Source organism: Tursiops truncatus, chromosome 13 (genome assembly GCF_011762595.2).
Source record: "Tursiops truncatus isolate mTurTru1 chromosome 13, mTurTru1.mat.Y, whole genome shotgun sequence".
Classification (NCBI taxonomy): Eukaryota; Metazoa; Chordata; class Mammalia; order Artiodactyla; family Delphinidae; genus Tursiops; species Tursiops truncatus.
This window is the reverse complement of record NC_047046.1, coordinates 64319128-64340276: the sequence shown is the minus strand read 5'-3', so window position 1 is coordinate 64340276 and position 21149 is coordinate 64319128. Positions and strand designations below refer to the sequence as shown.

At 36.7% G+C, this 21149-nt stretch overlaps 1 protein-coding gene across 2 annotated transcripts in view; it reads left to right on the top strand.

The window, feature by feature from the left end:
- DYM (dymeclin) overlaps positions 1-21149 on the top strand; it is a 372239-nt gene that overhangs the window by 245325 nt on the left and 105765 nt on the right. For both annotated transcript variants that reach the window (XM_073790708.1, XM_019937032.3), the window contains exon 14: positions 685-787. In XM_073790708.1, the coding sequence (XP_073646809.1) occupies positions 685-787 (103 nt within the window). The remainder of the gene's footprint in view (positions 1-684; positions 788-21149) is intronic.

The following is a 21149-nucleotide window of genomic DNA, read 5'->3' as shown; positions in this document are numbered from 1 at the left end:
TTTGAACATTTCAGATGTTCAACATCTGAAAACAGTTATTTTATGTATTTTGTTCAGTTTTTTTTAGTTGTTTACACTGGGGAGTTATTCAGTACCAGTAAAGTAAAACTCTTATAATACATATGTTTAAAGCCATTCTTTTTGAGAATAAGAATATAAAGCTATAATATAGAATCATAGGCTCTGTATTATGCTAGAGAAATAACCCAGTGCACTTATTTGAAAGATGAGATACTCCAATAAAGATGTTAAAAAAATAAAATAAAATAAATAAACCCATGCAGTAAGATACAAAAAAAAGATGAGAAAATTGGGATACAGCAAGCTCAAGTAACTTGTAACAGATTGCACTATGAGTTACTCATAAAGTCAGTCCATATCTCAGGTTTTCTTAATATCTGTCCACTGTCCTGTCCATGATAGTAGTCTTCTGAAAATTCCTCCTCTGTTTGAAATATAATTTGAAACTGGCAAACTTTTATTTTAGAACCCTTATAATTTAAACATTCTTTTCACTTTATTATTTGTTATATCAATAGTATTGTTAATCCTGCTGTTAACACAGGCACGAAAAAAAGAATCTTTTAGAATAATCGACATTCTGTGGAATGTCAATATAAAACCTAGAAAAGGAGACACTTAGTTCTTTTAATATAATTGGGGTTTTGGTTTTTTTTTTTTCAGCTTGTTTTCCTTGCTGTCTAAAAAACACAACAAAGTTCTGGAACAAGCCACACAGTCCTTGAGAGGTTCGCTGAGTTCCAATGATGTTCCTCTACCAGATTATGTAAGTAGTTACCTTACTTTGTCAATAAAAAAATTTTCCTTTCATTGCTAAATTTAAAAATAACAATACCCCTCTCTTCCCAAGATCTGGCTGTGATCTTGTTCCCTGAGAAACCTATGATAGGTAAATAAAGGATTGACATCTCAAATCAAGGGAAAAAATTTTGATTATTAACAAGTAGTTGAAGAAAGTCAACCCTAAATCAATGATTGTTAATAATTAGAAATCTTATTAGTCAAGAAAACCACTCAAACTAATTACAGAGAAACAAAAGGAGGGATTTTATAAGAAGTGTGCAGACTTTTCTCACGGAACTCAAGGGGAAGATGTACACCTAGATTTCAGAGAATGAGAACCTGAAATGGAAAAGCCATTGGATTCATTCAGAATAGCCTATCTTGGGACTTCCCTGGTAGTCCAGTGGTCAAGAATCCGCCTGCCAATGCAGGGGACATGGGTTCGAGCCCTGGTCCAGGAAGATCCCACATGCCATGGAGCAACTAAGCCCACGCACTACAACTACTGAGCCCATGCTCCTAGAGCCTGTGCTCTGTAACAGGAGAAGCCACTGCAATGAGAAGCCCGTGCCCCGCAAGGAACAGTAGCCCCCGCTCACCGCAACTAGAGAAAGCCCATGCATAGCAATGAAGACCCAGCACAGCCATACATACATACATACATACATACATAAGGAATGATAATTCTTAAAATTAGAAAAAAAAAAAAAGCCTCTCTTTCTGGGGCATTTAGTTTCTGTTATCTGCTTCTTTTTGCTTCAGTTTTATTCTGCTGCTGCTTTCCGTAGGCCCGTTTTCCCTATTTGCTGACTGAAATAGCAACCCCTCCCCCTCCCCCACCCCCTTTCCCTCCCAACCCTTAACATGTCCTTGGGAGTGTCATGCCTTTTGCTGACTTATCAGAGTCCTAATTCTCAGATCCTGGGAGAGAGAATCTAATTGTCTCTGCTTGGGTCAGTATGCTGCTCCAATTCGTCAGTCATGGTCAGCAGAGAATAGCATAACATGTTGAATTTGTTCCCCCCTCTTTAAAGATGAAGAGCTTATTACCACCTGACCTCAGGGGATGATGATGGAATAGAACACAGCACAGGGATGAGCATTATATAATAGGAGGGGGAACTCGTTATGAGTTCCTTTAGGGCTGTGCCACTGTCTGTGACACCTCTTTGTTTTGGAACATACCTTAGATGAGGATGGTAAAAACTTTCATGTCACGGACCACAGAGGTAGTTCATCCAGTTCTAATAAGGACCTCCCTGTTTGTTTGTCTGGGGACAAGTTAATGAGTTGATATTTAGTAACTTTAGGAGAGAATTTTTATATCCTAAGTTTGAGGTGGTGATGTGTACCAGACAGCCGGAGAATTGTTTTGCTTGTTTCCTGCTGTCATTTGTTTCATTTCTAAATGGTTGTGCTGATATGAGACTGTGGGAACAGCACCCAGTCCAGATATCAGACGCTGATAAACAGAGATAGCTGTGTGCAGCGACAACCTGACTGGTGCTATTTTTCATCTCTTTTATTTATTTATTTAGTGTGGGTGTGAGAGAGATGTTATGATCTGTCTTCCCATTATGAAGTTTAAAATTCCAAAGTACTTCTCTCCTACCAAAAAAATTAGTATCTTTTAAGATTTTCCTGCTAGTTGAATATTCTCAATTTCTTGAATAAAATGAGCATTATAGTTGACTTAATTCTATCCTTGTCATGACTTGTTCTAAGAAAAATAATTCTTTCTAATTGCTCCTTGGAAACCTCAGTTGGGGCCAGAGTGGCAATGGGGATTATGTTTATTAAGAACTTAAATTTTGGTCATCTGTAAGTGTTTTGTCATTTTTATACACATATTATTTGATTTATATAGTATTCCTGTTAATTCCACAAAAATGTGTTGAATGTGTGTAGTACTGAGGTTGCCCTAGCAGTATTCTCCTTTAATCAGAGGCCAGAAAATTGATATTTCTTTGAGAAAACAGGTCATGTTTAACAGTATTTGCCAATCATGGAGGTGATTATGCAGTGAAAGGGCAAGTTGAACTCGTAATGGACATATGAATTCTGTTGAACTTTACAGGTCATTGACTGTTTTCCTCTTGCATGAAGGTTTCACTGAGTAAAACTGAATTTCTTGAGGCATCCGCTTCCTAGAAATACAAAGAAAATTCCATTTGGAATCTGCCATTGACAGTCCTTATTATAACATTTGTGGGTATGAGACTTTGCAAATCACAGCATTTTCCAAATGGGTTTATGAACTTGAATTTTGCTGCCTTTCCTCGGAGCTAAGTGCAGAGGGTGGGTAACACTGATTCAGTAGTAGTGTTGATAACTATGAATCATTCCTCCTGCCACTGACCTGAAAGGTGATTAAAAAAAACAATAGCAACCTTAAAAGTAAGTACTACACTATGTTCTTCTTTGGTGATAACTCATGTTTTATTGGTCATTCCCATTGCTCAAAATACTACGTATAAGTGAGAGAACATTTGAAACCATATTCTCATTATCATTCTCTTTTAATTTGGTCATTAACTGGGCAAATACAGTATGTTCCCTTTTTCTTCCCCAGAAATTTTACTTGTTAAGTGTCTCTGCCAACAACCATATAAAATTCTGTGTCCTTGACTAATGCTTTAGAAAAATTGTTTGTAAAAGATGGAACAGGAAAACGAAAGGGTCTTAATGCGATTCCTGAATGTATACTTTCTACAGCAGGATTGAGAGAACTATAGTAGCAGAGTTTGAATAACTGTGTAAAAATAAGGATATGTTTTTCTTGTCACTGTAGCACATAAAGTACTTTCAGTCTACCTAGAGAATTTTGAGTTTATTAAGAAAATGTTTATTCTCATTATACTGTATAGTTCACCAGTCAATTGACTAACAACATAGAAAGCAAATAGCAAGTTACAAAAACATTAGTATTAGTACTTTAGTACAGCCATGTTTGTCTGAACATCTCAGGGGAAACCTGAAGCCTTCAGCCAGCTTCTAGAGAATGAGAAAATTCCCAGACTGCTTAAGGGAAAATAAAACAAAAAATTATACTCAGGTTCTCCATGGGGAGAGAGAATGCTCACTACGGAGAGTGATGAAGTTGTCTAGGAAAGCTAGTGAAGTTCAGTTGACTTGGCTGAGTTTTGGTGTCTTTATATCAGGGTTTCATAAAGTTTAATTCAATGACTAAAGAGACATGAGAGAATTGTTAGAGAAGAATCTTTCAACACTTTTTTTTAATAGATTTATTTATTTTTATTTATCTTTGACTGCATTGGGTCTTCGTTGCTGCTCGTGGGCTTTCTTTAGTTGTGGTGAGCGGGGGCTACTCTTCGTGGTGGTGTGTGAGCTTCTCATTGTGGTGGCTTCTCTTGTTGTGGAGCACGGGCTCTAGGTGCGTGGGCTTCAGTAGTTGTGGCTCACGGGCTCAGTAGCTGCAGCGCACAGGCTTAGTTGCTCCGCGGCATGTGGGATCTTCCCGGACCAGGGCTTGAACACGTGTCCCCTGCATTGGCAGGCAGATTCTTAACCACTGCGCCACCAGGGAAGTCCCAACATTTTTTTTTAATAAGAATAAACCTCTAAAACAACTTTGGTCATATAAAACAGAACCTGAATATAGACAATGAAGCAAAAATAATAAGTGAGTTATAGTTGCTTTTTAAATATAAACATGGCTTTTAATTATGACTGTTGTCACATGTCATGTAACCATTGTTTCCCTAATTTCTAACAATTATCGTAGCAACTAGTTGAGATGAGAGGAATCTAACTTTTATTCTAGGTGGAATCATAAGGAACCAAAATTTATTGCCCCATGATCATCAAAGAATTTTTGAACCTTTTCATAGGACCAACTTTCCCATCTCATTCCAAACGTAAATGCAAAGGCACAAGCGAAAAAGACCCTGGCCAAAGGGTAAGGAGCCAAATCAGAAAAATCAGCAGAAGTATAAACAGTAACTAAGAGTTTATCATCAACTTGCTAAAAGCAAGTACAGTCAACTCCCCCCTTAGCCACGATTTTGCTTTCTGAGATTTCATTTACCTACGGTCAACAGCAGTCCAAAAATATTAAATGGAGAATTCCAGAAATAAACAATTCATAGTTTGAAATTTCACACCATTCTAAGTAGTGTGATGAAATCTCTCGACATCCAGTTCTGTCCTGCCTGGGACATGAATCATCCCTTTGTCCAGCATATCCCGACCATTAGTCACATAGTAGCCATCTGGGTTATCAGATGACTGTTGCAGTATTGCAGCGCTTGTGTTCAAGTAACCCTTATTTTACTTAATGACCCCAAAGCCTAAGCGTAGTGGTGCTAGCGATTTGGATATTCTCTTACTGTACATAATTCATGAATTAAACTTTATCGTAAGTATGCATGTATAGGAAAAAACGTAGTATACAGTTGTCCCTTGGTATCTGAGGGGGATTGATTCTAGGAGCCCCCGCATATACCAAAATCCAAGGATGCTCATGTCCCTTATATAAAGTGGTATAGTACAATCGGCCCTCCATATCTTCAGATTCTGAATCTGAGGATTCACCCAACCACAGATAGAAATTTCCATCCAAGGTTGGTTAAATCCACAGAAGTAAAACCTGACAATATGGAGGTCCAACTGTATATTTATTGGAAAAAAATCCACGATGTGATGTAGGATGGTGAGTGATTGCTGACGGTACATGGTCTCTTTCGGGGATGATAAAAATGTTTGAAAATTAGATTGTGGTGATGGTTGCACAATTCTGAATGTACAGAAAACCACTGAATTGTACATTTTAAATTGGCAAAGTACGTGTGGTGTGTGAATATTGTCTCAGTGAAGCCATTAAAAAAAAGTAGTACTTGGAGCACTAGGAAAAAGAAAAAAGAACTATTTGTTGAATGTAATAGCATATAGATACCAGCTTTGCTGGCATTATGGCATGAGGGTGAATGTTAGAAAAATAAATTTTATACTTTGAGAAAGTTAATATTTTCAATTAGGGAAAATGATTCTTGAGTAGTGTCTTGACTTTAGAAACTGCTAAAGTCAATTAGATATGCAGTTACAAAAAGATATGTATATTTTTCAGCCTGGCTTAAGAGCAAAATCTATCAATAGGGGACTGATTAAAGTTTAAATCTATCCAATGCAGTTATTCTGCAGACATTTTTTTTTTAACAAATTCAGTCCATATAGGTTTATCTGAAAAGATATCCATAACACTTAAATCAGTAGAAACAAACAGAAAACCATACTTTATAGTATGTAGGTTATATGTACATATATGTTTGAAAATATGCATTTAATTTTTCTGGAATAATTCATAAACTATTAAATAGTGGTTACCTGTAGGGAGTCAGACTGAAGGGAAGGGAAAATAGAACTTACACTTTTTGCCTTATACTCTTCTTTATAGGTATAGATCTTTACATTTTTGTCAAGTATATGACTTATTTTCCCTCCCTCCCTCCCTCCCTCCCTTCCTTCCCTTTTTTTATTCCCTCCCTCAGTCCTTCCTTCTCTTCTTTATTATTTTTAGATAATTTTAGACTTACAAAGAGTATTCAAGAATTTCCATATATCCTTCACCAGCTTTCCCTTTTGTAAATATCTTACATAACCATTGAACATTTTTCAAAACTATTAACCTTGGTACAATACTGTTAACTAAAACACAAATCTCATTTGAATTTTACCACTTTTGACACTAATGCCCTTATTCTTTTCTAGTATCCAATGCAGAATGATCCCACATTGCATTTTGTTGTCACGTCTCAGTCTTTCCTTGGATTTCATGACCTTGACACCTTGGAAGAGTACTAATCAGTTATTTTGTAGGATGTCCCTCAATTTGGGTTTGTATGGCATTTTCTCATGATTAGAATGATGTTATTGGGAAGGATACTACAGAAGTGATATGCCCTTCTCAGTACATCATTTCAGAGAATACATGGTGTTGGTGTGTATTGCTGGTATTGATCACTTCACTGGGATGATGTCTGTCCAGATTCTTCACCATAAACTTGCTGATTTTCCCATTGAAATTCCTGTATGTTTTTTTGTTGTTGTTTTTTTGTTTTGTTTGCGGTATGCGGGCCTCTCACTTTTGTGGCCTCTCGCGTTGCAGAGCACAGGCTTCAGACGCTCAGGCTCAGCGGCCATGGCTCATGGGCCCAGCCACTCCGCGGCATGTGGGATCTTCCCGGACCGGGGCACGAACCCGTGTTCCCTGCATCAACAGGCGGACTCTCAACCACTGCGCCGCCAGGGAAGCCCCCTGTATGTTTTATATAGTAGCTATTTCCACTATATTGGAAATACTTTATTAGATTATTAAATATTTCCACTATATTGGAACAGTATATGGGGGAGATACTTTGAGATGATGCCGATATCCTGTTTCTTCCTATACATTTTCCCACAAATTTTAGCATCCATTGATTGATCTGGCTTCAGCATTATTTTACTGATTTATTAGTGATTTTCTGTTTGTCTCATTCCCTCTAAATTTATTATTAGAATTCTTCTGCAAGGAAGAGTTGTCACCTCTCCCTGATGTATTTATCTATGCAGTTGTATATTTCTATCACTATGGACTCCTGGATACGAATTTTCTTCTTATCATCCAGAAGTGTTATTATTTTGTTACTCAGGTTGTTCCAACTTTAGGCACTGGGAGCTCTTTCAGGTGTATCCTCTGCCCTTTGAATATGCGTCAACCTTTTTTTTTTTTTTTTTTTTTTTTTTTTGTGGCCTTCAAGATGCTCCAACTCATCTTGTATTTCCCCTGCTCCAGCCCTAAAATCAATCATTTCTCCAAGGAGGATCATGAAATTTGAATCAAGATCTTTATATTGATAGTTACTTTCCTAATGTCAAAACCAATGTAAAAAACAGAGCCCGATCTTGTGAATAGGGTTGCAAATCTTGTGAACATCCCTAGAAACAACTGCTTTGAACTTAAGTATTAACAGATTCCAAGCCCCACACTGATTAGGTCCCAGAAGGTTTCTTCTTTAGCACAATTGATTTTAAAAATCAAATAAATGAGGCCTCTAACAAGTGAGCAAGCTCCACACCCTATCCCTGCCACTTTTCTTCCTAATTAAAAACCAGGCCCGACTTTAACATAATCAGACTGATTTTCTTGGTTGTGTTATAACTTGGCTTTGGATGCATTTCTGAACTAGGAGTTCCAGAAATGTTCTGATTATGCTTCTAAGGACAGTTTTAGTTGGAGGGATCCCCTCTTTTTTAAAAAAGAAAAATTTCTTCACTCTTAAAAAGCACACCTGAATTGAGGTAAAGAATATTGCCCTTTCTTTATTCCTAGAGAGGAAATTTGTCCTGTCCCTTCTTATGGAATATGGTAGAATATTCTTTTTAAGGATTTTTTAAAATTATCATTAAAAATACTTAAATAACTTTTATGTTCCTTCTAAAAGGAAATAGGATGTGTTTGCATTGAAATCTGGCAATGATTAATTAACCTTCTAAGAGAACTTTAAAGAATACAGAAAACCCATGCATATTAAATTCAGTAGCAATGTGCAATAATTTAAGAAATCATAGTGATTTCTTAAATAACAAAGAAAGTTTGAAGAATCTTAGGAGAAGCTGTTTTTATATTAGCTCTGTAGAGCAGCAGATAAGAATATTTTCACTACAATGGGAAGGGGGGAAAATGAAAAAAATCACTGGTTTTTACAAATTTATCACACATTGCTACTGAATTTAATATGCATGGGTTTTCTGTATTATTTAAACTTCTCTTAGAAGGTTAATTAATCATTGCCAGATTTCAGTGCAAACACATCGTATACACTGCGAAATGTAAAATAGATAGCTAGTGGGAATCAGCCCATACAGCACAGGGAGATCAGCTGGGTGCTTTGTGTCCACATAGAGGGGTGGGATAGGGAGGGTGGGAGGGAGACGCAAGAGGGAGGAGGTATGGGGATATATGTATATGTATAGCTGATTCACTTTGTTGTAAAGCAGAAACTAACACCATTATAAAGCAATTATACTCCAATAAAGATGTTAAAAACATCATTATTTTAATTTTCTGTTTGCTCAAATTTTTATTGTTTTTCTCTCTCTTTCTCCCTTTCTGCCTGAGTTCATAGTTCCTAATAGGAAGAAAAGAAGTCTACTATTTGGAATTTTCTTTGATATATCCTTGATTTACATGGCAAATAGAAAGCAGCTGTCTATTTAAGCATCTAATTCTTGAAACCATAGTCCCCTCAAGCGTCATCTGGAAATAATGTAGCTTGTAAAACAAAGCTAAGAAGAAAAGGCAATGTTTGTTTTATGTGGGATGAATGATTTCTGTTGGGGTCCTTTAATTCGGCTATTATGAGGGTTATTAAAAAGCAGTATTACAAAAGAGGTTTAAATGAAAAGAATTTTTTTGAGCTGGTATCTTATTATTACAGTTGATTATAGTCAAAGCTGCAAATATTTTATAAATGGCACTTTATTGTAGTTTCTCCAAACAAGACCCCCAAAAACTAGTAATCTTACTCATTGTATGAGTGGAAATTCAACTCTTTCCATAGTGGATTTAGTTTCTGAAAACAAATTGTATTTGAGAATTCAGCTTTGCCTGTTTTCCTGGAAATTTCATGGCTTTCTGAAAAGTTCTTAAGAAATCTTACAAGTGTATTTGGGGATTACCTTATAAATGCAAAAATGAACATGAAAGCAGCAGAGTTTATCTAGGCTTCAGGTTTTATTGGAAGACTCAATTAACACCAGATAAAGTTAAGCCTAAATTGTTGCTTAACTTATTTATAAATTACTTGAGTTTCTGAGATGTGAATTTGGAGATCTCAGTCCTGAGAAGCAGTATGCTTTGGGAAACAGAAGTCAAGTTAATTTGTGCTTTGACAGTTGTTAGAGGCTATTCCATGATTGGAGTGTATTGGTTTTCTTAATTTGTTAACACAACATAGTATTTGTTTTTGATAGTTGACACATAAGAACTAAGTTTCAGTTCTTAAGTGTACTTGGTACCACAGAAATGAAGTTACTTAGCATGTTTGATTATAAATAGGGCAGGCATGGTTAATTATTTTTATGCATTTGAGTCTTATCTCTCACCTGGTATCTTCTATGATCTCAAATTTGTATTTTGACTGAGGTCATAAGGAGAATATTGTGTTACTCTGAAACATACCTTTTTTTCTTGAACGTACAATGTTAATTGATCAACCTAGCAAATGAATTAATGACTTATCCTTTTTAGGGTCAAATTCTAAGCCTAAAACATACTGAGCCTTTAATAATCAGTATTAACTCTCTTATGAAGTTATCTCTTATGTATCATACTGGTCAGTGAATTCCAATTAGAGTAACTTTTGTTTCATTATTAGTAGTGCTTTAGCTCATTAACCGATTCCAAGTCCTAAATTCCCCATACCCATTGTGAATTCTCATATAATTACTAATATCATCCAGGTTAACAGTAAAATCAGTTACAAAGAAAGAAAACTCCATGTGGTACTTGAAATTCCCTCTTCTTGCATCCAGCAAGTAGTGAGCAACTGCTGTCTTCTCAGGCACTTTTCTCTGCCCTTTAAGACATCAGTGGAGATAAAAATCTCTGCCCTCATGAAGCCTACATTCTAATGAAGAGAGAGGTATAATGATTGTATTCATGGGCAAATGAATGAACAAGTGAATGAAATGTAAGAAGTTCCCATGGGAAAATAAAGCAGAATAAAGGGGTGGGAGCACAGGCCATGGGAAGGTAGCAGTGTAATGGGTGGTTAGTGGAGGGTATGCCTCATTGAGAAACATTTGAGTAAAACCTAAGGAAGGAGAAGCAATGAGTCATGCAAAGGTCAGTGTGTTCTAGGAGGATGGAACAGGGAGTGCACAGGGCTTGAGACAGGAGCCTCCATGAGCCATGACAGGGTATAGTGGCTGGGAAGGAGATTATCTGGACCGCATTTATAATCATCCTGAATAAATGCATATCGACGAGTGATCCAGAAAAGTTTTGGATAGAGCAACAGCCTGAAAATAAGAAGACCTGTTTCTGGGGTTTTGTTTTGTTTTGTTTACCTTTAATTTGCTGTGGGCTTGGGCAACTTTTTTGGCCATTCTGACCCTTGATTTCCTTGCCTTTAAAGTGTATCTTAAAGTAGATTTTTTGTGTGTGATTTCCTTTTCCAATGTGATTGGCATTCTCTGGTTATATAGAAAGGGATTTGTATTGCTGCAATGCACAGCAATTATAGGGGACTCCACCCTCTTTGTATTCTGTGTGAACCGTGTCCCCTGAAACATATCCTAGAATACAGTATTTAAGAATTTGAGACAGCCACTTGTAGATGTCACAGAGTGATGTACATATTTATAGACGAGATAAATATCAGCTTATGTTTTACAGAATGCTACAAATAAAAGGCTCCTCTGAGAAGATATCATAAAAAGTTTTGAGTGGTTTTATTCTGAGTCTTACAAAATGGAAGGGCCTTTAATTAAGAGTCAGTATATATGATGGTTAGGCATATAAGCTTTGTGAGGAGAATTCTTGGAACATAAACCCAGCTTCATAGTTTTTAGTTTTCTTGAAATTTCCCCATGAAAACAAAGAGAATGCATCAACAAACACAACATTAACAACAAAACTAGGTGACAGGGTGGCCACATGAAACCCAAAATACCAGAGGGTAGGTGCAAACTACCAAGAGCTACAAGATCCTTGCAGTATCTGTGTGAGAGCAACTAGAAGGAATGAGACCTCCCAGGGATCTGAGAAGTAGCCAAAAGGTATTCACTGGAAAGTCCACAGGCCAGTTTGAGAAAAGCACCTGAAACTGGTAGGGGTTTTGCATACCCTAACTCAGAGTCGATTGTCAGGGGTCTGCTGTAAGATCTGAAGGGGTTCCAGCATCTGGGCCCTATCGACTCTTAAAACTAAATAGCTGAGGGGCTTCCCCCGTGGTGCAGTGGTTAAGAATCCACCTGTCAACAATGCAAGGGACACGGGTTTGATCCCTGGTCCGGGAAGATCCCACATGCCGCAGAGCAACTAAGCCCGTGTGCTACAACTACTGAGCTTGCGCTCTAGAGCCCACGAGCCACAACTACTGAAGCCTGTGTGCCTAGAGCCCGTGCTCTGCAACAAGAGAAGCCTGCACACCGCAATGAAGAGTAGCCCCCGCTTGCCATAAGTAGAGAAAGCCCACACACACCAACAAAGACCCAGTGCAGCCAAAAATAAATAAAAAATTAAATCTTAAAAAAAAAAAATTAAGCTAAATAGCTGAAGCTCTCTCCTAGGACCAAGCCCCATACTGAAGTGAAGCTGCTAGAATTGGAGCCCCCAGAGAAGGTCAGGGACAATAAGCAAAGAAAAAAGAAAGTTTCAGATAAATGTAGGGTTGGAGAAGAGAGCCAGGAGATTCCAGAAAGTGCATGACCATGTTTATGAGCACTTCACATAAACAAAGAAAAGGTGGTCTTGGAACTAGAGAGTGCTACCTTGACCCACCCTCCATGAGAAGAAAGTTGGGAAAACTAACTTCATTAAAAATGAGCAAAAGAGGGACTTCCCTGGCCGTCCAGTGTTGAGACTCCACGCTTCCAATGCAGGGGGCATGGGTTCAATCCCTGGTCGCGGAACTAAGATCCCACATGCCACACGGCCAAAAAAAAAAAAAAAAAGTGAGTGAAGAGAAAAAGCTCAGTCAAATTCAGTGCAAAGAGAGAAGAAAAAAGAGAATAAGGAGAATAATATGTCTTGTAAATAAAAGCATGATATATACCCATGCTTTTAAAATAGGTAAGTGTCCATCAACAGATGAATGGATAAAGAAGATGTGGCACATATATACAATGGAATATTACTCAGCCATAAAAGGAAACAAAATTGAGTTACTTGTAGTGAGGTGGATGGGCCTAGAGTCTGTCATACAGAGTGAAGTCAGAAAGAGAAAAACAAATACCGTATGCTAACACATATATATGGAATCTAAAAAAAAAAAAAGGGTCATGAAGAACCTAGGGGCAGGATGGGAATAAAGACGCAGACCTACTAGAGAATGGATTTGAGGATACAGGGAGGGGGAAGGGTAAGCTGGGACAAAGTGAGAGAGTACCATGGACATATATACACTACCAAATGTAAAACCGATAGCTAGTGGGAGCAGCCGCATAGCACAGGGAGATCAGCTCTGTGGTTTGTGACCACCTAGAGAGGTGGGATAGGGAGGGTGGGAGGGAGGGAGACGCAAGAGGGAAGAGATATGGGGATATATGTATATGTATAGCTGATTTACTTTGTTATAAAGCAGAAACTAACACACCATTGTAAAGCAATTACACTCCAGTAAAGATGTTTAAAAAAAATTTTTTTAATCATTTGAAGTAACAATGGTTCAGAGAATGTAACTAAATTGTCTAGAATTGCATAGCTAACAACTAGTTGTCTGTCTTGATATTAACGTGACTAAAAGAAAACTTTTTTTTTAAAACAAATATATCAGTGCTTGTTCATTGCCAAAAATAAAAAAAATAAATTAGATGAGAACTGTTAAATAACTTTTCAAAACAACTAAAAGAAACTAAGAAAATGATACAGGATATAACAGAACAACAAATCAGAATTACAAATACTCAAATGGACAAATTTTATTTCTAAATAAAATTAGAAATAAAAAAATTATTTGGGACGTAGAGACTATCCATAAAGAGAAAGTATTTAGTAAATAAATAGATATAATGCCTTAAGAAAAATAGAAAGTAAAAAGGAGGAAAAGCTTAAAAGCAAAAAGAAATGAAAGAAAAAGGATTTGAGAGAAAGTGACTAAATACTATAGACAGAAATCCTATAGTACTTATAAAATACATATATAAAATAGGAATCCGCCCAAGAGAAAAAAAATACTTCAAGGAAACTTTCCTAAAATTATGAAGGAAAAAGATTTGAAACTACATGTTGAAAGAGCATACACTCTATGCCTTGGAAAATCACCCTAGGACAACACATACCAACACATACTCCAGTGAAACTGCAGAGTTACAAAGCTAGAGAGAAAAAAATTTGAGGGGTACTCAGGCAAAAAGACCAGGTCACTTTTAAGGGAAGAAAATAAAATTGTCAACAGACTTTTGGGCAGTGTTTTATGCCACAGTAAAATGGAATAACATTTTTGAGATACTCAAGGAAAGCAAATGTGAGCCAAGGATTTTATATCCCACCAAACTGACTTGCAAGTATAAGAAACACAACCTTATGACATCTAGGAACTCCGAGAATATGGTTCCCTTCCTGAGGGCTCTACTAGAGTAGTGGTCAGCAAAGGTTTTCTATAAAGCGCCAGACAGTAAATATTTTAGACTTTGTAGGCTGCATTGCTATCTTTGTCACATATCTTTGTGTGGGGTGTTTTGTTTTGTTTACAACCCTTTAAAAATACAAAAACCATTCTTAGCTCAAAGGCCACATTGGGACAGGCCACAAATCTCATTTGGCCCGTGGTTCGTAGTTTGCCAACCCCTGTACTAGAGAAAGAACTTTAGACAACCACAGTGACTGGAGAGATACAAACATAAAGACTGGTGATAAGCATTATCTATATTTTTCCTTGTAGAACTAGCATGAAACAATATTCACGGAGGAGAGAGTGTGGTATAGTATGAAAAGGCTGTGTCTCTGGCAATGCAGATACATCACAACTATTAAAATATGGAGAAGGGAAATGGTGAGAACATGTAAAAAGTAGAATAAACTGCTGATTGCCTGATGGTTAACTGGGAGTTAAAGGATATTATATCAGGTCAGATGCTGGGAGAGAAGTGGGAGAAAGAAGAAGAGGTAATTAGCTGATTTGATATTGTTTACAGCAGCAAGCCAATAGAAAATGACAAAAAAATAAGAAGACAGGAATTATATAGTTTTTCACCTAGAGGTAACCATTAGAAGAAAAATACAAATTTCCTGAATACCAAAAAATAAAATATAAAAAGAAAGCAAATAAAATATACCGCATATGGAAAGGCTAGTTATATAAAAGACATATATATATATATATATATAAATATAACATAAAATTATATGTGAGAGCATTGAAACCAAACAAATTGACCTTCAGTCTAAAACTCCATTGATAAGAACTGGTTGAATGAATTTTGGTACATTCATACAGTAGAGTACTATCCATCTATAAAAATGAATGAAAAGTATTTCTATATGAAGTTCTATAAGTTGCCACATAATCATCCTCCTCAGGGTAGGTTGGTGATATCCATTTGTATCTATTTTTATTTGAATACAAAAACAATGGAAGGACAAACTATAAAAAAAATTTTTTAATTGTTACCTATAAAGAGAGTAAAAGAATAGGATGAAGGTGACTGAGAAGGATAAAGCTAGATTTTGAGTAATTCTTGATTTTAGATTTAACTTAAGAACTACATAAATAGTTCCTAAGAAAAAGTTCCTTCAGTAGAGTTGGATTGAATATTAGTGATTATACATATAACATGATTATAAAACAGTTTAAAAGAACAGTCTCTAAAATTTAAATAAATTGAAATAAATAAACCTAAATATATGTCCAGTAGGTGGTATAACCAAACATCCAAGTGACTCTTTATCCCTAGGAGGCTGTACCTTAAGACACAACTGAAAAAAAAAAATTAAACTGTTTTTACTATCACGTTTGTGTAGCAACCTTGGTATTGTTATTTCATGACATGGGCTTTTAATGTAAGATAAAGCAAATGAGTAATTGTACAATATTCTAATTTTGTTTTCCCCATTGCCTTGGGAACCTGGATTCTTGGCGTGGGAGCAGTATATGCAGATATAAAATAGAAGAGATTGAATAAAAACTCTTTGATCTTAGTTTGAATAGGAAGATTCTGTATGGACTCTGGTTTTTGTTTTTGAATATCTGTAGCTATGTCTAGTCATTCTACTTCTGTCCTTTGAACTCACAGAAACAGTGACCAGCCCAGTAGCACAGCATTGAACATCGCTAGCAACCAGATTTCCACTAAAAGGAACAAGGAATTTATCCTGCCTTTCATATAGGATGGTAACAAAACAGTAGTTATGAGAAAGTTCCTCTATGAGAAATGTTATAGCTAATAACTGAAAAGGGAATGATATAATTAGAATATCACCATTTAATTAACCTTAATAAATTAGTAGAGCCAAGCAGTGGACATGAATAGCCTCTTACTTACAAAAAGAGAACCAGACATTATGTGCCTCCTGATGTAGAACACACCACCATTCGTGAAGGAGTCTTGTTTTAAAAACAAAAACAACAACAAAAATCTAGTCTGATCAGGCCTTTAGATTCATCTACCAGTTTACCGGAAATATGTAGGACAGAGAAACATGAAACACCACCACCAAAATCCAGATTGCACGAAATTATATAGGACAAATAACCTGGTTTATTCAACTAATAAATTGCAGTGAAAAAGGAGAGAGAGAGAAACACCCTTTAATAAAGTCCAGTTGCACCGTAACGACTTGATTTGGATTCTCATTCTCACAAGCTGTCTTAAAAATAAGAACAAAAACCATTTTTTTGCCTAATTAGAAAGTTGAGGACTGACTGGATATTTGATAATTTTCACAGATTACCATTAACTTTTTATGTGTGAGAATGGCATTATGGTTACAGTTTTAAAAGAAGAATCTTTATCTTTTGGAGATACTTACCAATATATTAATAAAGGTATATCTGGGGTTTGCTTCAAAATGACACTTGAGGGGAGGAAGTGAGTGAGTATAAGGAAACAAGGTTGGTCCTGAGTTGATAATTGTTGGAGCTGGGTAAAAGGTAAATGGAGGTTCATTATACTGTCCTGTCTTTGTGCTGTATATATTTGAATTTTTCCAATTAAAGAAGTTAAAGAGGTTGCACAACAGTGTGAGTATACTTAACACTACTGACATGGTAGAAAAATGGTTAGGATGGTAAATTTTATATTATGTGTATTTTACCACAGTTTTTTTAAGTTAAAGAATATGAGCTTTGGAATCTGAAAAAAACTACACTTAACCTGCCTATGACCTTGACCTAAACCCCTCTGATCTTTGGAATAAAGATACAGACGTAGAGGATGGACTTGAGGACACGGGGGGAAGGGGAAGCTGGGACAAAGTGAGAGAGTAGCACTGACATATATAGACTACCAAATGTAAAATAGATAGCTAGTGGGAAGCAGCCGCATAGCACAGGCAGATCAGCTCCATGCTTTGTGATGACCTAGAGGGGTGGGATAGGGAGGGTGGGAGGGAGGCGCAAGAAGGAGGAGATACGGGGATATATGTATACGTATAGCTGATTCACTTTGTTGTACAGCAGAAACTAACACAACATTGTAAAGCAATTAAACTCCAATAAAGATGGGGAAAAATTTTTTTTAATTAGAAAATAAGTTAAAAAATATGAACTTTGGAATCTGAAAAAACTACATTTAACCTTCATGTGACCTTGACCTAAACCCCTCTGATCTTTGGTTTCCTCATTTGTTAAATAAAAACAATAATACCTTGCCCATGGGATTGTTGTATCAATTAAATGAGATAATGCATAGAAAGCACTTAGCGCAATATGTGGCATATAACTTTAACTATATAAATACGTATTATGTAAATATTAGTGGCCATTATTACCACCACTACAGCTTCTACCACCTACAGTAGGAAAATATATCTTTTATTCTCCCATCACTGAAAACTTTAGCTTATTACCGAGGAAGCCTGTTAAAAATTCTCTTTTCGGTGTGCTGTGGTGTAATGGAATAAGCTTACTGTGCAAGTTAGACAGACTTGAGTTAACTTAAGTTTTAGCACTTACTTGATATGCTACTTTGGTTAGTAAATATTTACTTAATGACCTTAGGGGAGTTATTGTAGCTGTCTGAGCTTTGATTATCTCATCTACAAAATGAGGATGCTAATACCTACTTTTTAAGTTGGATTGAATATTAGTGATTATACACATAATGTTCTTGACTGAATGCATTGATCATAGTAGGTTTTCAGTAAATGATGGATATTATCATCCATGATTGTATTCATTCATATATGATTATCATTGTTCAGGAATGGAAGGTAAGACGGACTTTTCCATATATCCTTCCTGGCCAAAATTTATCTGAACATAAGAATATTCTATTTCTGATTTAATTATGGCCTTAGATTTAATATGGATTTAATAGAACATACTATTAAATCGTATCTATTTTTCTCAACTTTTGAAATTTCAGTATCTATCTTTTCTTTTTTTCACTGGGTTTTGTTTATCAATAGAGCCTTATCACCGTTCTGTTTAGAGGAATGCATGTTCCGAGGGAGGAGTGCTCTGTTGTTGGTGACTGTGGCAGATTAAAGATAACTGGAATAGTGATGCCCAGTGTTAACTTGCTTTTTTTTCTAGTAACATATGAGAATCCTGCACCAAAAAGGACTTCCTGTTAGATACCAGCTGTAATAGAAAAGTACTCTCTTTTTCCCACTAGAGATTCAAATACAACAGAGGTGAGGTCTGCATCTAACAGAAATGCTCTAGAACTGATCCCAGAAATAGAACGGAGGTGACTACTCAGATCTCTTCCTAACTCTGGACCCTGTGATTCTTTTTGTCTCTATTTATTGCCATCCTCACTGCTTTATTTCTTCTCATTGAGTAACTCAGCATGACATTCCTTTCATTGTAGCATCATCATTATTGCTTACAGAGCACTCACAAGAGATAAAGCAATATAGAAAGCTTCATGGAACTTGCCTGATGCTGGGAGACCTGGCCATTGTCCTTAAGGAACTTATCAGTCAGTAGCATCACAAAGGGAAGCCACAGAGATTTTTTTTAATGAACTGATTGTAGAAAATGTATATTCTCAATGCATAAGTAATAATATGCATCTATTTTCTTTCCCAGAAAAAAAAGAAAACATTCAAGTTCTTATTACATAAGTCTGATAAATCATATGTCTGAGCTTCAGTTTCTCCATCCAACAGCAAAGACTCTGGAATCAGACAAACCTGGATTTGAATCCTGCTTCTCTCTCTTAGTAGCTGTGTAATAGTAAGGAAATGACAATCTTTTGAGTTTTAATTTCCACTTCTGAAAATAATCATAACAGTCCTACTATTAAGTTACGTGTTAGTTTCTAAATAGGATTAAATACAGTGAATACAAAAGTAAAACAGCATAAATTCAAGAAGGGCATCATCCATTCAAAACATATGATTTTATTCATGTCATATTTTGCCCCAGGCTTTGAGTATACAGTCATGAATGAACAGACATGGACCCTGCCCCACCTCAGGGAGCTAGTAGAGGGAAGAGCCCAATCAATTAGCAAGCAAGTGAATGCAAAATTATAAGTAGGGTTAAGGAAAATAACTGCAACATAATGCAAGAGGATCGTGAGAATCTTAATTTAGATTTGGGGATATGGGGGAGATCGGGTATTTGCTCTCTGAGAAAGTAATATTTGACTGAGACCTGATAGATGAGTAATAGCCAGAAGAAGAGTGGGAGTAGTGTTTTGAACAGCAATGCGAAGGCACTGAAGCAGGACAGGGCTCTGTTTATTCAGGAAAATGTAAGCAGACCAGAATGTCTTAGAGTGTGGATGTGAGAGGTAGAGAGGGAGTAGCATTAAATGAGATTGGAGGTACAGGTCAGCGTCAGCCCGTGCCAGGCCTGACGGACTCCTCATTTTAAGGAGTTCGGATGTTATCCATCGTTTGGCATGAAGTCATTAAAGGGTTTTGAACCATGGAGCAGTTGGCCCAGTCTGCCTTTGAAAAGAATATTGTGGAGAAGTGATGGAAATGCAGAATGAGATATTCAAAGTCATGAGATAGATGAGAGCACAATGAGAGGGAAAGTGGCATGAGAAGGAAAGAGGGATCAGTCCGGAGCCCTGAAGGGCCCCCAACCTTCAGAAGTTGGATAGATGAGGAAATGCATGATGTCAAGTTGGCACGTCTTAAAGAGGAAGAAATGGTGAACCAGCTGTGGGTTGAAGATTGAGGATGAGATGAGGATTAAAACATAGGCACTGGACTTGCAAAACACAGATGGTATCTGGGTGTGTAAAAATGGGAATTATTTTGCATAGTATAGTTGACAGGTAGCTCGATTAATCATGAGAAGATGTTTTTATGGGTTGGATTTTTTAAATCGAGGTCTAAGAAAGAAAGAGTACCACATTGTTTATTCTCAGTCTCCTGGTTAACCTTTCTTACCTTAGAATATGTGTCTACCCCTGTTCCTACTTCTTAGCATACCCAACTTTATGCATTTTTTTGTGTGGACTAATGATAATAGTTAAGCTTGTTTAAAATGCAGGTTAGGCAATATTTAGGAATAAATTAACAACAAATACCTAGGAATTATATTAAGGTTATGTTAAAAAAAATTTTTTAATTTATTTATGGCTGCATTGGGTCTTTGTGCTGCACTGCTTTCTCTAGTTGCAGCGAGCAGGGGCTACTCTTCATTGCAGTGCGTGGGCTTCTCATTGTGGTGGCTTCTCTTGCTGCGGAGCACAGGCTCTAGGCATGCAGGCTTCAGTAGTTGCAACACGCAGGCTCAGTAGCTGTGGCACACAGGCCCTAGAGTGCACGGGCTTCAGTAGTTGCGGCACATGAGCTCAGTAGTTGTGGCACACAGGCTCAGTAGTTGTGGCTCGCGGGCTCTAGAGCACAGGCTCAGTAGTTGTGGTGCAGGGGCTTAACTGCTCCACAGCATGTGGAATCTTCCCGGACCAGGGCTTAGACTCATGTCCCCTGCATTGGCAGGCAGATTCTTAACCACTGCGCCACCAGGGATGTCCCAGGTAATGTTAAAATATTAATGAAGAGATAAAATAAGGCCTAAATCAATGGAGAAATAATGTATCTTTCTAAACTTTAAGCTCTGAAATTCTGAAGATTTCATCCTTAACAAATTAATATGTCAAAGTTAATGTAATTTTTCAATGTAAATTGATAAAGTGATAATAAAATTCATTTGGGTGAATAGACACACTCTCTCTCTCTGCAGCTTAGGGAATTCCCTGGCAGTCCAATGATTAGGACTCAGCACTTTCACTGCTGGGGCCTGGGTTGAAACTGATCAGGAAACTAAGATCCCACAAGCCACGCGGTGAGGCCAAAAAAAAAAAGAAAAAAAAATGCAGGTTATACATAAGGACTGTAATTAATAACAACTCATCATAATAAACTTATAGCTAAGTATCCTGATTACTTTTCTTTAAACGTACACATTGTCAGATTTTAAATTATGCTTAATAAACCAAGTGAAAAGTACTAAAGTCAAAATGCACAGTATTCCCACAACTCAGGTTAT